Raw genomic sequence first — 13,078 nt, 5'->3', positions numbered from 1 at the left:
AGAATTCAAGTCGTCTTAAGAATTTAGAGCCCTGGTGTTTCTCAGTCTAGAATGATCCATTTTACACGCACATTAAGAGGATGCACCAACAGGGGAAGCCTCCAGACTTGAAGCTTGGCTATCATACTCTTGGCACTTATACTATAATTTTGGTTCAATTTAGGCTTCATAGACTGTATTTTTCTTTTAAAAAGGTCATCACAAAGTCAGAATTGATTGAATACTATGATGTAAGTGGCTGCTATATCCTTCGTCCCTGGGCATATTCCATTTGGGAATCCATCAAGGACTTTTTTGATGCTGAGATCAAGAAACTTGGTGTTGAAAACTGCTATTTCCCCATGTTTGTGTCTCAAGGTGCATTAGAGAAAGAGAAGACCCATGTTGCTGACTTTGCCCCTGAGGTAACTTAGCCTGCTTTGTTTATTTTTGCAGTTTTCTGTCGTGAACTCAGAAGTGTATTTTCAGTTCATACTTGAATAGTAATTTAAAAGGCAAGTTACTGCAGCCAACTTAGAGAAATGTTAAGCCATTTAAAAAAAAATTAGATTTCTTTCATCAGGGCAAGTCATGATTCTTTTTGCTTTTACTTTTCAGTAAACATTATAAAGACAGTAAGTACCTACCTTTTCTCACAGCAAACAGAAGCAGTTATTTTAACTTGCCTTAATTGATATAGCAAAACTGGAAATAGAGATTTGACTATATCTGTGCTCTTCCTCTAAAGTGCTGTCTAAAAAATGTATGAAAAATGATTTCATCTTACTAGGTTGCTTGGGTGACAAGATCTGGCAAAACAGTGTTGGCAGAACCAATTGCTGTGCGTCCTACCAGCGAAACAGGTGAGGATGGGCCTTGGAACACAGGAGAAAGGCTCATTGAACATTAGAGACAGCTTACGGAGTGGAGTCTCACCTTTTATTTTGTGATATTTATAATCCCTGTGGATGATGTCAAGTTTAATGAATGTTGATGAAGGTGAATGCAGACTTAAGTGGTGTCGGATTTCTCTGTACAGTATTCATTGTGGAGCTGTTTTTATCATTAGGATAAATATTTTTTTAAAACACTCTAAAAATCATTTTTAATTTCATGCTGTGATTTTTCAGAGCTTTCCAAGAAGTTTTATTCTTGGAATAGTTTTTATTCTTGGAATTGATTATAAAATTGCAAACACTAATGTTTAATGCCTTATTTTCTTCAAATTAGTCACTTTAGTATTACATTTACATTTATATAGGGTTTTTATAGGTTACTGAGTGATTTCATTTACACCTTGTATTATTCTAAAAGCAGTGTAGTTAGGAAAGTAGGGACAGCTGTTGTTATTTCCATTTTGCAGGTTAAAAAAAAAAGATCTCTGAAGGGTTAAGTGATTTTCCTAAAATTGCACATAATAAATGGGAGAACCGCTTGGAAATTTTGAGTCTTTGGGCTTGTCAGTGTCTCCAAAGGGATTATCTCTCTTTAGAGTTAAGGATTGTTTGCTTTTTATTTGATACTTCTAGTGATACTCTTGTATAGTAGTATAGTGGTGTATTATTGAAATTATGACACCAGCTTCTTTCCACATACCAGATTGGCAAAGTTATATTTTGTTTTACTAATTATAGATAATCCTGAATAGGCTATGATAAGACAGGTACCTTCGCTTAAATTAGCAGTTGATGGCAAGAGGTTTCAGACCCTGGGTAGGTGCATCAGATGGACTTAACCTAGGTTCTGCTTCTGATGGATAACTGTGCTGGATTCAGCAGGTGATTTAACTTCTCTCAGCTGAGCTTCCACATTGTCAGTATGGAGATTATGATATTTCTATTTCGTGGCTTGAATGTGAGGATTGAACAGGATAATGAAAGGAAAGAACTTCACATAGAACACAGTATATACTATAAGATCTTCACTTAGTGTTTTTAGAAGTAAAACAGCCGAAAAGCTATAAAATTAAATCTCACTGTGAAGAAAATAAAATACGGTCCGTTTTAGGTGGACTTACTCCCTTGACTAATTCGTTTGATGAAATACAATACCGTTCACTTACCTTCACAAGCGCAGCATTTTAATTCCTATTAATTATGTTTCCTGTTTAACGCTAACCAGCCTTCAAAGGGGAATAAAACCTTTAGTGACCAACTCTGCCTGTATTTTCCTGTGTCTCTTCAGCAATGTATCCTGCATACGCGAAATGGGTGCAGTCCCACAGAGACCTGCCCATCCGGCTCAATCAGTGGTGCAATGTGGTGGTAGGTGCACACCCCTCCTTACATTCTTTCATCATTCTTCTTCTTCGTTTAAACACACACGTACACGCGCACACACACACAATTTTTTTTTTCTTGTTTTTATATTCAAAGGATTGGGAGTGTGGAAGCATTTTTGAAGTATTTTGTATTAACAATTATGATTCCTGATTACTTAACCATGTAAAGTTGTTACCAAAAATTGAAAAGCTCTCTCTGAAGATTAAATTGTGTCCTTGCCTCTTCCAGCGTTGGGAGTTCAAGCATCCTCAGCCTTTCCTGCGGACTCGTGAATTCCTTTGGCAGGAAGGGCACAGTGCATTCGCTACATTTGAAGAGGCGGCGGAAGAGGTATAACAGTTGTCTTCCATATTAATTATGTTCTAATTCTTTGTCCAGGCTGTGCTTTCCCCGCCTCCCAGCTGTAAGTAATGCAGTGCTATCTGCTTACATAGTAATCATTCAGTAACTAACTGTAAGTTGAAATTTGGTCTGATCTCAAAATGACATTAAAAGATAATTTCCCCGGGCTTCCCTGGTGGTGCAGTGGTTGAGAGTCCGCCTGCCGATGCAGGGGATGCGGGTTCGTGCCCCGGTCCGGGAGGATCCCGGAGCGTGCCGTGGAGCGGCTGGGCCTGTGAGCCATGGCCGCTGGGCCTGCACGTCCGGAGCCTGTGCTCCGCGGCGGGGGGTCCACGGCGGTGAGAGGCCCGCGTACCACAAAAAAGAAAAAAAAAAAAAGATAATTTCCTGGTATAAATTATTTTGTTCCTTAAAATTTATGTATCTGTTAAAAGAAAAAAACAAGTTAATTCAAACGTATGTGGACGTAAGAAACTGCTTACTGAAACTTTATTAGAAAATGTGCCGTTTAAAATTTTCAGATGAAAATAGTTTCGGACTTCAGTGTATAGAAGAAGTTATAATCCCATGGGTGAAATTAATTATTCTTCAGGAGATTTTTACCCTGGTTACTGTGTACCTTTCATAAGCATTTATTTTCTCTTATATTTTAAAGCTATTTACATTTTAAAAAATTATTCCACTTATTTGCATACTGCTCTGTTGAATGTTTTAATAAATTCACACCGGCTGCTTTGACCTTTCCATAAAAAAAGATTTTTATTGTTTGAAGTGCTTTTCCCAACACAATTAGTTTTTTTTTTTTCTTTTTTAATACATTCATTTATTTTATTTATTTTATTTTTGGCTGTGTTGGGTCTTCATTGTTGCTGCGCAGGCTTTCTCTAGTTGCGGCGAGCGGGGGCTACTCTTTGTTGCAGTGCGCAGGCTTCTCATTGCAGTGGCTTCTCTTGTTGCAGAGCACAAGCTCTAGGCGTGTGGGCTTCAGTAGTTGCGACGTGTGGGCTCAGTAGTTGTGGCACAAGGGCTTAGTTGCTCCATGACACGTGGGATCTTGCCGGACCAGGGCTCGAACCAGTGTCCCCTGCACTGGCAGGCAGATTCTCAACCACTGCGCCACCAGGGAAGCCCCACGATTCGTTTTAAATAGTACAGTTTTTATAGATCTATCATCAATAAATATACCATAAATCTGAACACTTTTCATTTAAAATGTTGTTACAGGTTTTGCAGATACTTGACTTATATGCTCAGGTATATGAAGAACTCCTGGCAATTCCTGTTGTAAAGGGAAGAAAGACTGAAAAGGAGAAATTTGCAGGAGGAGACTACACAACTACAGTAGAAGCATTTATATCTGCCAGTGGAAGAGCTATCCAGGTATCAAACTGGTACATAGGATTCCTAGGTGACTGTAAGCATAGCCAGTGGGCAGATCTGACAAGTTTCTTCTGTCATCAGAGAAGGACTTAAAAATCAGTGTATCACATGCTTTCTAAGGCCGTATTATAATTTCAGGCCAATCTGTCCCATTCCCTATAAATCTCCAAGGTCAGTTAAATCAAGGCTTATATCCTGAATTACCAGAGCATGGATTTTTAAAAAACCTTTGTAATTAAAGTAACTCCTATAAGAGGGGCTGCTCATAGCTGTATGCTACTATATATTTTCTGACTAATCTTAGTCTCTTTGTTGAATCAGTTATGCTTTAAAAACTTATTTAATATAAAAAATCAGGGAAGATAAAGCAGGTCTAGTGCCATTTTAAGGTGTGTGATCTTAGAGTAATTATTTTCAAAGGTATTAATAGGTTATTAAAATTAAAAGATGTGTTTCTCTGTTTTAGGGAGCAACATCACATCATTTAGGGCAGAACTTTTCCAAAATGTTTGAAATCATTTTTGAAGATCCAAAGACACCAGGAGAGAAGCAATTTGCCTATCAAAACTCCTGGGGCCTGACAACTCGAACTATTGGTGTTATGACCATGGTTCATGGGGACAACATGGGTTTGGTATTACCACCCCGTGTAGCCTGTGTTCAGGTAAGGAAAATATTTCTGTTTATCATTTCTTTTATAAAATACAAGCCATATTTAGCAAAGAAAATTTTTTTTCTTTGATTTCTGAGTGTCATTCAGGTAGATTTCGCTGATACAGAAACAACGTAGAGTACAGTCTAGACTTTGGTATTGTGTAACTGTGTATTATTTGTGTTACTGTTTTTTACTCTTTTAATTTTTTTACCTACTTTATAGAAGTTTTAGAAATTATTTTTTGAATAATGGTTTATAATAGGTTAAATGAAAAACAAATGTATTTAGCATGGACAAACAATATGCAGCTGTTAATTCTGCGTAGATTAGAAACCATACAGGTTGATCTGTGTGAAGGCTTAACAGTCACTAGGAGGTTTTGACTCCTGGATACTATGTGGTGATATGACTTCATTACTTCCATATACAGCTCCTTTGTATAAATTTGTGATACTGTGCTGGATTCTAGGTGGTGGTTATTCCTTGTGGCATTACAAATGCACTTTCTGAAGAAGACAGAGATGCTCTGATTGCAAAATGCAATGATTATCGAAGGCGGTTACTCAGTGTTAATATTCGAGTTAGAGCTGATTTGCGAGATAACTATTCACCAGGTTGGAAGTTCAATCACTGGGAGCTCAAGGTAAATTCTTCAGTTGCATATTTTACTCCCATGCTCCCAATTTGGATTTCTGTTACATTAGAATTAAAGTGATCGTGAAGACCTTGTTTATGGTTAATAAACCTCATATGGTTGTTACTAAAATGTTTATGTCAAGAATTCATAAAATAAATACGTTATTTAAATAGTAAGCCCGTCAGAATAGTGGTGCATGGGCACCAACTCACTGTCATTGTTACAGCTGATCACAGATTAATTTCATACTTGGTTTTTCACACCACATTGTCTCACAGCGGTTTGTTGATTTTTATTTTGTATATTCAAGGCTAGTCTAAATTCTGGTTTAATGTTTTTTATATAACTTTTATTTGTTGCACATTGTCATTAGTAGATGATCTGTATTCTTTATTCCATTTTTCAAACTTCTGGGATTTAACTTTTTTCCTTGTGATGAAACAGAGGATCTTGTTAGGACTAGCAATTAGGAGTCAAGAATTTATAAACTCATATTACAGGCAGTGGATAAGAAGGTGTAGTGACATTGCAGCTTCCGTCTTTCAAATATGGAAGCTCAGTAATACTGGTATTATTCAGTGTACGTGTCGGGTTCCCAAAGTGGCTCATCTGTATCCCCTTATTTGTTTTAAATGGCCCCTAAGATAAATCTCTGTGCTGAAGAATAGTAGTTATATTGATATGGCTTTCGTTTTTATAATATATTTTTTCCTTTAACGAAGGAAAAAAATATATTACTCTCCTACCTTTAATGAAGACTTTAAAGGTGAATATTTCCTCTGTAATTTCCCTTTACTTGCAGTCTTTTTTACTTACTTTGAAATAGTGGTTGTGTGATTGCAGTAATACCTTATCTAAACCCATCTGTACTTGCCCGAGGTGCCGAAAAGAAACCTGTTCCTTTGCTACGAGCCGGACTGAACAGGAAGAACAAAAGCCATCCACACTTCGTACTTCTGTGTCTCTCCTCTTTCCCTTCCTCTTTCGTCTCACTCCTCCTCCTCACACTGACTTGACTTCGTCTCTGTCCCTCTTCTCTGCAGTACCCTGGTGAACCCGTACTGTGTGGGGGAGGCATCTTAGTGAGACTCGACTCCGCTGCAGCTCCCTTGTCTACAATAGTCAGGAAAGAAAACAAAGTCCCTAAGTTCTAAACTTGATGCCGAAAATTAAAGAACACTGAGAGAGAGTTCATTAGCTAGTGAAAAGCACTGCTAGTGCATTTAAGGCCAGGAATTTCCAAGGAAAGAAAAGAGTTTGGGAGGTCTAGATTCATATTTATTCGATAGTGATTCACTTTGTAAAGTGTGTGTGTGTGTGTGTGTGTGTGTGTGTGTGTGTGTGTGTGTGTGTGAGATGTATGTATTGTGAGGCTCACCCAGATTAATAAGTGAGGTGTATGGTTTGGTTGCCAGACTAGGACCCAGCGACTGACTCCCATAACTCTTCGTTAGAAAATAGGAAATAGGGGAAAATAATATGAGTGAATTAACTACTTTTTTTTTTTTTTTTTACTGTATTGGATGATTAAGATAATTTTGTATTGCTGTTGAAAAACAAACAAAAAACAGGAGTCCCTTATAAGTAAATTCATAACTAGTTACTTAGCAAAACTACCAACAAAATACATGCCTCTTGTATGACTTGGCCTCAGATGATCTTTCCACTTTTGTTTTCCGTAATCCCCTTTCATAGATCTTTTCTCTCTTCTCAGTCTGTTTTTCCACCTCCGTGTCTTTGCTTGCGCTGTTTCTTACACTTGGTTTATAAAATTTGTTATCGTGAAACAAACGCAAATTTACAATAAAGGAAGTACAGTACAAAAATGTTTTTTCCTGCCTGAACCGTTTGAAAACAAGATGCTACCTTGATGCCCCATCACTCTACAAACATGGTCTCCTGTATAATCACAGTAAAGCCTATAAACTCAGGATGTTAACATTGAGACCTATTGCCGTCTAATTCTAGGACCCATTCAGGTTTTGTCAGTTGTCCAACTAGTGTCCTTCGTAGCAGAAGGATCTAGTTCAGAATTATGTGTTGCATATAGTTGCCATGTCCCTTTAGTCTCTTTTAGTCTGGAATAGTTCCTCAGTTTTTCTTTATCACGGTCTTGACATTCCTCACTAGCTTTTTACTTAATTAAAATTTTTTATGGACCCATGGTTTCTGAGATTATTCAGTGGGTTATAATCTGTTACTATTATTATTTATTTTGATGCTCAAATTTGTCTTCGATGGGACCAGTAGGATCCCTTAAAGCTAACTTTTGTGTTCTTTAGCACGTCCTCGCTTTTTGGCAGAAGATCTTGTAGGGTTTGTCTTGTTCTCTCTCTCTCCCCCAGCTCTGCAGTTAGCCACACTCTAAGAAGCCCTGGTCCTTTTCAGGAAAGAATGGTATTTAGTGTGGCTGTGCCCGTCACTCTTGAGCTCTCACAATGCTTCCAAGCCTTCTCAGTAGATGGGGCTATGCAATGCGTGTGTACACACACACACACACACACACACACACGTACATACATACTCACATGTATTTACGTCTGTTTTTCTGCATCCATCTATGTAATTCGATAACCGTGAGTTCACACTGATACCTTCAATTCCAGTCAAAACCCCCACGACCCAGTCTAGTTTTCTCCCATTCCGTATTTTCACTCTCTTCTGTGACAGTGAAAAACCTAGCTCCAGTTGTCCTTGGTGTGTTTATTTGATCGGTCCCCCTGTGCTCAGCTCTCGTTGCTGTTGCCACCCACTCCTCTGCACGAATGCCCTCCTCATGCCTCATGGGCTCTGGCACCCCGTGCCGGGCTCTTCTCCTGTGAAGATGCCTTTTCACCCAGCTGCAGCTTCGAAACCTTGCGCTCAGTCGTCCCAGCTCTCCCCTTTGCCAGTACAGGATGTAGTTCTATTGCATTTTATTGCCGGGTCTTTTTGGTTTCCTTTCATCAGAAGTAGTTCCTCAGCCTTTCTTTGTCATTCATGGCATTGACATTTTTGTCAATATAGGTCAGTTATTTTATAGAATGTTCTTCAATTCTGATGAATTTACTCACCTTCTCCAGTAACTTTTCTTCACTCTCTTCCAGCTGAGGATAGTTTCTCACTTTTGATTTTCTCTACTGATTTTTATCATTTGCATGCATGCCTTATTTACCATGCAAAACGTGAAGCTTCTTGAGGACAGGATCTCTTTCTTACTCATCTTTTAAATCGCATTGCACTTAACACTGTTTCTTACAGATGCATGCATTGCATGAATAAAGAAAACAGTAAAATAATGTAACAGTATACGGTATTTTGTTCCCGATAGTTTATAAAATCCGTCTTCTCTAGGGGTGATTTTTTTCTAGAGTAACATTTAGATTTTTTCCTTTGACGTTGATTTGGGGGACCACCGACCAGCTAAACCGTGTATAGAGTTTCCTAATTTAAATTCAGAAACCCCAAATCAGTTTTAGAGGATCATTCAGTCAAAAAAAAAAAAAAAAATTGTTATAAACCTACTTACTGTTTGTCAGGTAAGGTTCCAGGCCCTAAAAGTGAGGTCTCGCTAAGCCTCAATCCACTCACAGAACAGACTCCTTATGTGCCTTAACAAGGGTTGAACATTCCCAAGGCTTAAACTTGCATACGGTCCTTAAGCTCCTCTGTAAAAACCATAGACTGCCGGGGAACGGTTCTCAAAGTGCAGTCCCGGGACCAGCGGTCTGAGCATCACCTGAGAACTTGTTAGAAATGTAAATTCTCTGGCCCCCCCCGCTGGACCTACTGTGCTCAGAAACCGGGGCGGTGGAGCCCAGCAGTCTGTGCTTGGACAAGCCCTTCAGTGACACTGATGTCCAGGGTCGAGCAGCCAGAGCTAGGGCTCCCCAGCCAAAGCACACCACGTGCCGTGGACGAGTCAGGGATGGTCCAAGGTGGCTTGGGGTGGCTTCAGCCTCGAGAAGCCTTCTGTATTCACCCCCATGTGCCACACAGGTGTCATTTTCTATGGGTGCCTTACGGGAGAGGCGTTAGGAACACTGAGCTAGACAACTGCAACCACCGTCCTCCCGTTCCCCCGCTGAACCCTCAGCTCGGAACCACTCGGGCAGTACCTCCTTTCCTTAGGTTTATGCCTCCTCATTGGAAGAGGTTTCTGTAGTGTCTCAAGAATGTTACCTACTTTTTAAGCTGGTTGGTTTCTGTCTGTGTTTTTTGGATTTTTATGATTTATAGTAGATAAAGCCATGGACTAAGTCTATATATTCAGTTGGAGGCACGCGTGTCTTATGTTTAACTGCCTTTTTCCTAGGGAGTTCCGATTAGACTTGAAGTTGGGCCACGTGATATGAAGAGCTGTCAGTTTGTTGCCGTCAGACGAGACACTGGAGAAAAGCTGACAGTGGCTGAAAATGAGGCTGAGACGAAGCTTCACGCTCTTTTGGAGGACATCCATGTTAACCTCTTTACCCGGTCAGTCCCTTAGAGTTGCTTGTGTCTCTCACCTTCGCATTGCGCCCAGCCTTTGAGATATATATACCAGGGCGCATCCTTGATCACCCCTATGGGGAGTACTCTTTCCCTCTGAACTTTTTCTGTACGCTTTCTGCTCCCTGCTGAGTTTGCAGTGATGGACTGTCTGCCCTGTGGAGTAATTTGGGTTACTTTTACATCCAGGCTTTCATGATATATAAAATTTGAGGGACACAGGCATTGATTCTCACCTGTTGGATACACATTAGCAGCACCTGGGAAGCTTTTCAAAATACTTGTGCCTGGGACTCTCCCCAAGGGGTGTGAATTTAACTGGCCTAGAGTGGGCCTGGCGCCTAGAGTATTAAAGGCTCTCTAGGTGACTATGATGTGTCACCAAGGCTAAGGACCCCCTGATTGGGATTGGGGGTGAAAGGTGAGGGGAGGCCTCGGGGCTGCCCTGACCTCTGGAGGGGGGACTTTTAGAATCACAGATCTCAAGGCAGAGGCACTAGAAGATTGGTGGCGTATGTGTGGCACCCTGTTTTCTTTCCTACCCGCGTGAAGCAGAGAGGAAGGCCCATGGCCACTGGGGATAGAGGCTCAGTTTCTAGGGGAGAGTAGTGCCTGTATCTTACTCGTTTATCTTCTGATACCTTGTGCCTGATTCATATTCATGTTCAATAAGTCTTGCATTTAAGGAGTGAACCAATTGAAGCCTTGGCTTTGGTGCTTATTTATGTGATTTTAGGCAAGTGATTTTACTTCTCTTGGCTGGCTTGCCCTAAAATGAGAATGATAATATATCTTTTGAAGGGTTACTTCACGGATTTATCTGACCTACAAATTCATAATTCATGTGAAGTTCATCTGAACGCAGAACAGGTGATAGATACTGTCAGAGACGAAAGATTAGAAAGCTGCCTGTCCTTGTGGCTGCCATTCGAATACTGCTCTCAGTGCAGAAGTTCTTTTCCAGAGATTCTCCTCAGGACCACCTGGGAGCTTTGGGAGCAGAAACTTACCTGAGCCTCGTGCCTGGAGATTCTGATTCATTCGTTTTAAGATACCTTCAGGCCGGGCTTCCCTGGTGGCACAGTGGTTAAGAATCCACCGGCCGATGCAGGGCACACAGGTTCGAGCCCTGGTCCGGGAAGATCCCACATGCCGTGGAGAAACTAAGCCCGTGCGCCACAACTACTGAGCCTGTGCTCTAGAGCCCGTGAGCCACAACTACTGAAGCCCACGCACCTAGAGCCTGTGCTCCGCAGCAAGAGAAGCCAGTGCAATGAGAAGTCTGTACTGGAACAAAAAGTAGCCCCGGCTCGCTGCAACTAGGGAAAGCCCGCGCGCAGCAACGAAGACTCAATGCAGCCAAAAATAAATACATAAATAAATTTATTTTTTAAAAAAGATACCTTCAGGTTATCTGTAATGTTAAAGTGCTCTCCCTGTGATACACATGTACACCCTTGGTTGGAAAACCACTGCTTTAGTTACTAAAACAGCAGGGGTTTTTGTTGACATTTTTATTCAGTAAATTTATTAATGTAAGTTGCTTAAAGGTGCATTTTTTTCCCTCCTTAAGGCTTCAGCCTGGGAAGTGGCGAGTTCCTTCCTCTGCATCTCATTGGCTATGACTTAGTCACTTGGGCCCACCTCACTGCAAAAAAGTTAGAAAAAAAGTTGGAATAAAAGGAAACAGATTTGGTGGACAGCTAGCAGTTGCTGCCAGGGTCCACACAAGTCTAGCCCTTGTTCAGAAAAGAAAAATATGCCTTCTCTTCCTTGGTCACCACCTCATGCAATATGTGACTTTGAGTGTGGAAGAGAATAATATTTATTCCCATTTCTGAAACCTGAGGTTCTTACAGAAGACTTACATAGTATGTGAAAATAGCTCGAATAATGTATATTTATGTGTTTTTCTTTCTTAAACATGTTCATGCCTTTGTATTTGACTCTAACAACAATTTGATATGGTAGTTAGATTTGAATCTTTTTCCAATTTTGTAGAAGGGAAAACTAAGACCAGAGAGGTTTAAATAATAACCCAGACTCTTGTAGGTAATAAGTGGTAATGCCAGGAATTAGAATGTTGATCAGTAGAGATTTAATGGCGATTACAAAAGTAATTGTTACCTGTGCGGGCTTGGCAAATTCTCCATTCGTTTAGTGTTCACGATTATGCAGTGATGAGCTAACTGAGATTTACTGAATGTCACTGCTAGAGACAGAGTTGAGGTTCATATTGAATTCTTCTCTCTTCCAGGTTATTATTCTTTCAGTAAATTATGCTATTAAAAAAAAAACTTTGTCATATTAGTAAGAAAAAATATGTGTTCTTTTCTAATTGTTTGATAGGGCTTCTGAAGACCTTAAGACTCATATGGTTGTGGCTAATACAATGGAGGAGCTTCAGAAGGAACTTGATTCTGGGAAGGTAAGAGACTTCTGCAAAGTTTTGAATATAAACATATTTCAGTAAATGGTGTTTTAAGACTCACTGAATTTATGCGTGATGTTAATCCCTTTTTCAAAGACTGTCACACAAAAGGATTATATATTACTCAGCATTACATACTCTTGTTTTCCACTGTCTTTCCTGCAGCATTACAACATTATATCATTTTTGGATAACACTGTAAACTGATTATGTAAGAGTGTTTTTCTCATGCTCATTATGCTGGCTGAACAAAATTCATTCTGTATGACCTCTAATATTTTTATTATTGAAAAATTTTGTTTTCTCAGTTTGATGTAAGTTCCTAAAGTAAGCATTGTTCTAGTTTTAGAAATGTAATGTGCAGATTCCTAAAATAAGGAAGGCTGGCTTCTATTCTCTGAGCATATGTACTTACTCAGATCTTAATTGATTGAACTTTCTGAATCATAAGTGAAACATATTACTTATTTCTAAGTCTGTTTTTGAGAATGAGTGTGTACTTCTGGATTCCTTAAAACTACACAGGTTTCCCTAATGGCTCTTTAAGATTTTATCAGCTTTAGGTGTTGTGTGTATGCAGATGTTGCCAGCCAAAACTTAATTTTCATAAAGAGGAGGTCTTGATTTGCAAAGTTATTAATTCCTCGAATGAATCACTTATGAACTTTAGTATTTTGGTGCACATGTTTGATTATACAGCCAGTCCTGTGTCCCCAGGTTATAAATGAGAAAACCATGGACCAGAGTCTAAATAAACTACCCCAAGCCGTACAGAAGCAGACCTGGTATTATTAGAATTTAGATTTCTCTTCTGATTCAGCTTAACACATTATCGACTGGGGGATTTTTGCAGAAACTAATGCCTGTGGCCGTAATACGTCTCTGGTCAAAAATGTGTTAAT

At 39.7% G+C, this 13,078-nt stretch overlaps 1 protein-coding gene across 2 annotated transcripts in view; it reads left to right on the top strand.

Moving 5' to 3' along the window:
• Positions 1 to 13,078, top strand: part of EPRS1 (glutamyl-prolyl-tRNA synthetase 1) — a 69,119-nt gene that overhangs the window by 51,999 nt on the left and 4,042 nt on the right. For both annotated transcript variants that reach the window (XM_059039685.2, XM_067027800.1), the window contains 9 exons: positions 195 to 404; positions 770 to 842; positions 2,164 to 2,243; positions 2,490 to 2,591; positions 3,828 to 3,983; positions 4,450 to 4,647; positions 5,108 to 5,281; positions 9,570 to 9,730; positions 12,095 to 12,173. In XM_059039685.2, coding sequence (XP_058895668.1) covers positions 195 to 404; positions 770 to 842; positions 2,164 to 2,243; positions 2,490 to 2,591; positions 3,828 to 3,983; positions 4,450 to 4,647; positions 5,108 to 5,281; positions 9,570 to 9,730; positions 12,095 to 12,173 — 1,233 coding nt within the window. The remainder of the gene's footprint in view (positions 1 to 194; positions 405 to 769; positions 843 to 2,163; positions 2,244 to 2,489; positions 2,592 to 3,827; positions 3,984 to 4,449; positions 4,648 to 5,107; positions 5,282 to 9,569; positions 9,731 to 12,094; positions 12,174 to 13,078) is intronic.

This window comes from Kogia breviceps, chromosome 1 (genome assembly GCF_026419965.1).
Source record: "Kogia breviceps isolate mKogBre1 chromosome 1, mKogBre1 haplotype 1, whole genome shotgun sequence".
In the NCBI taxonomy this organism is placed as follows: Eukaryota; Metazoa; Chordata; class Mammalia; order Artiodactyla; family Physeteridae; genus Kogia; species Kogia breviceps.
Note: the sequence above shows the minus strand (reverse complement) of the source record. Positions and strands in the feature narration are given on the sequence as shown.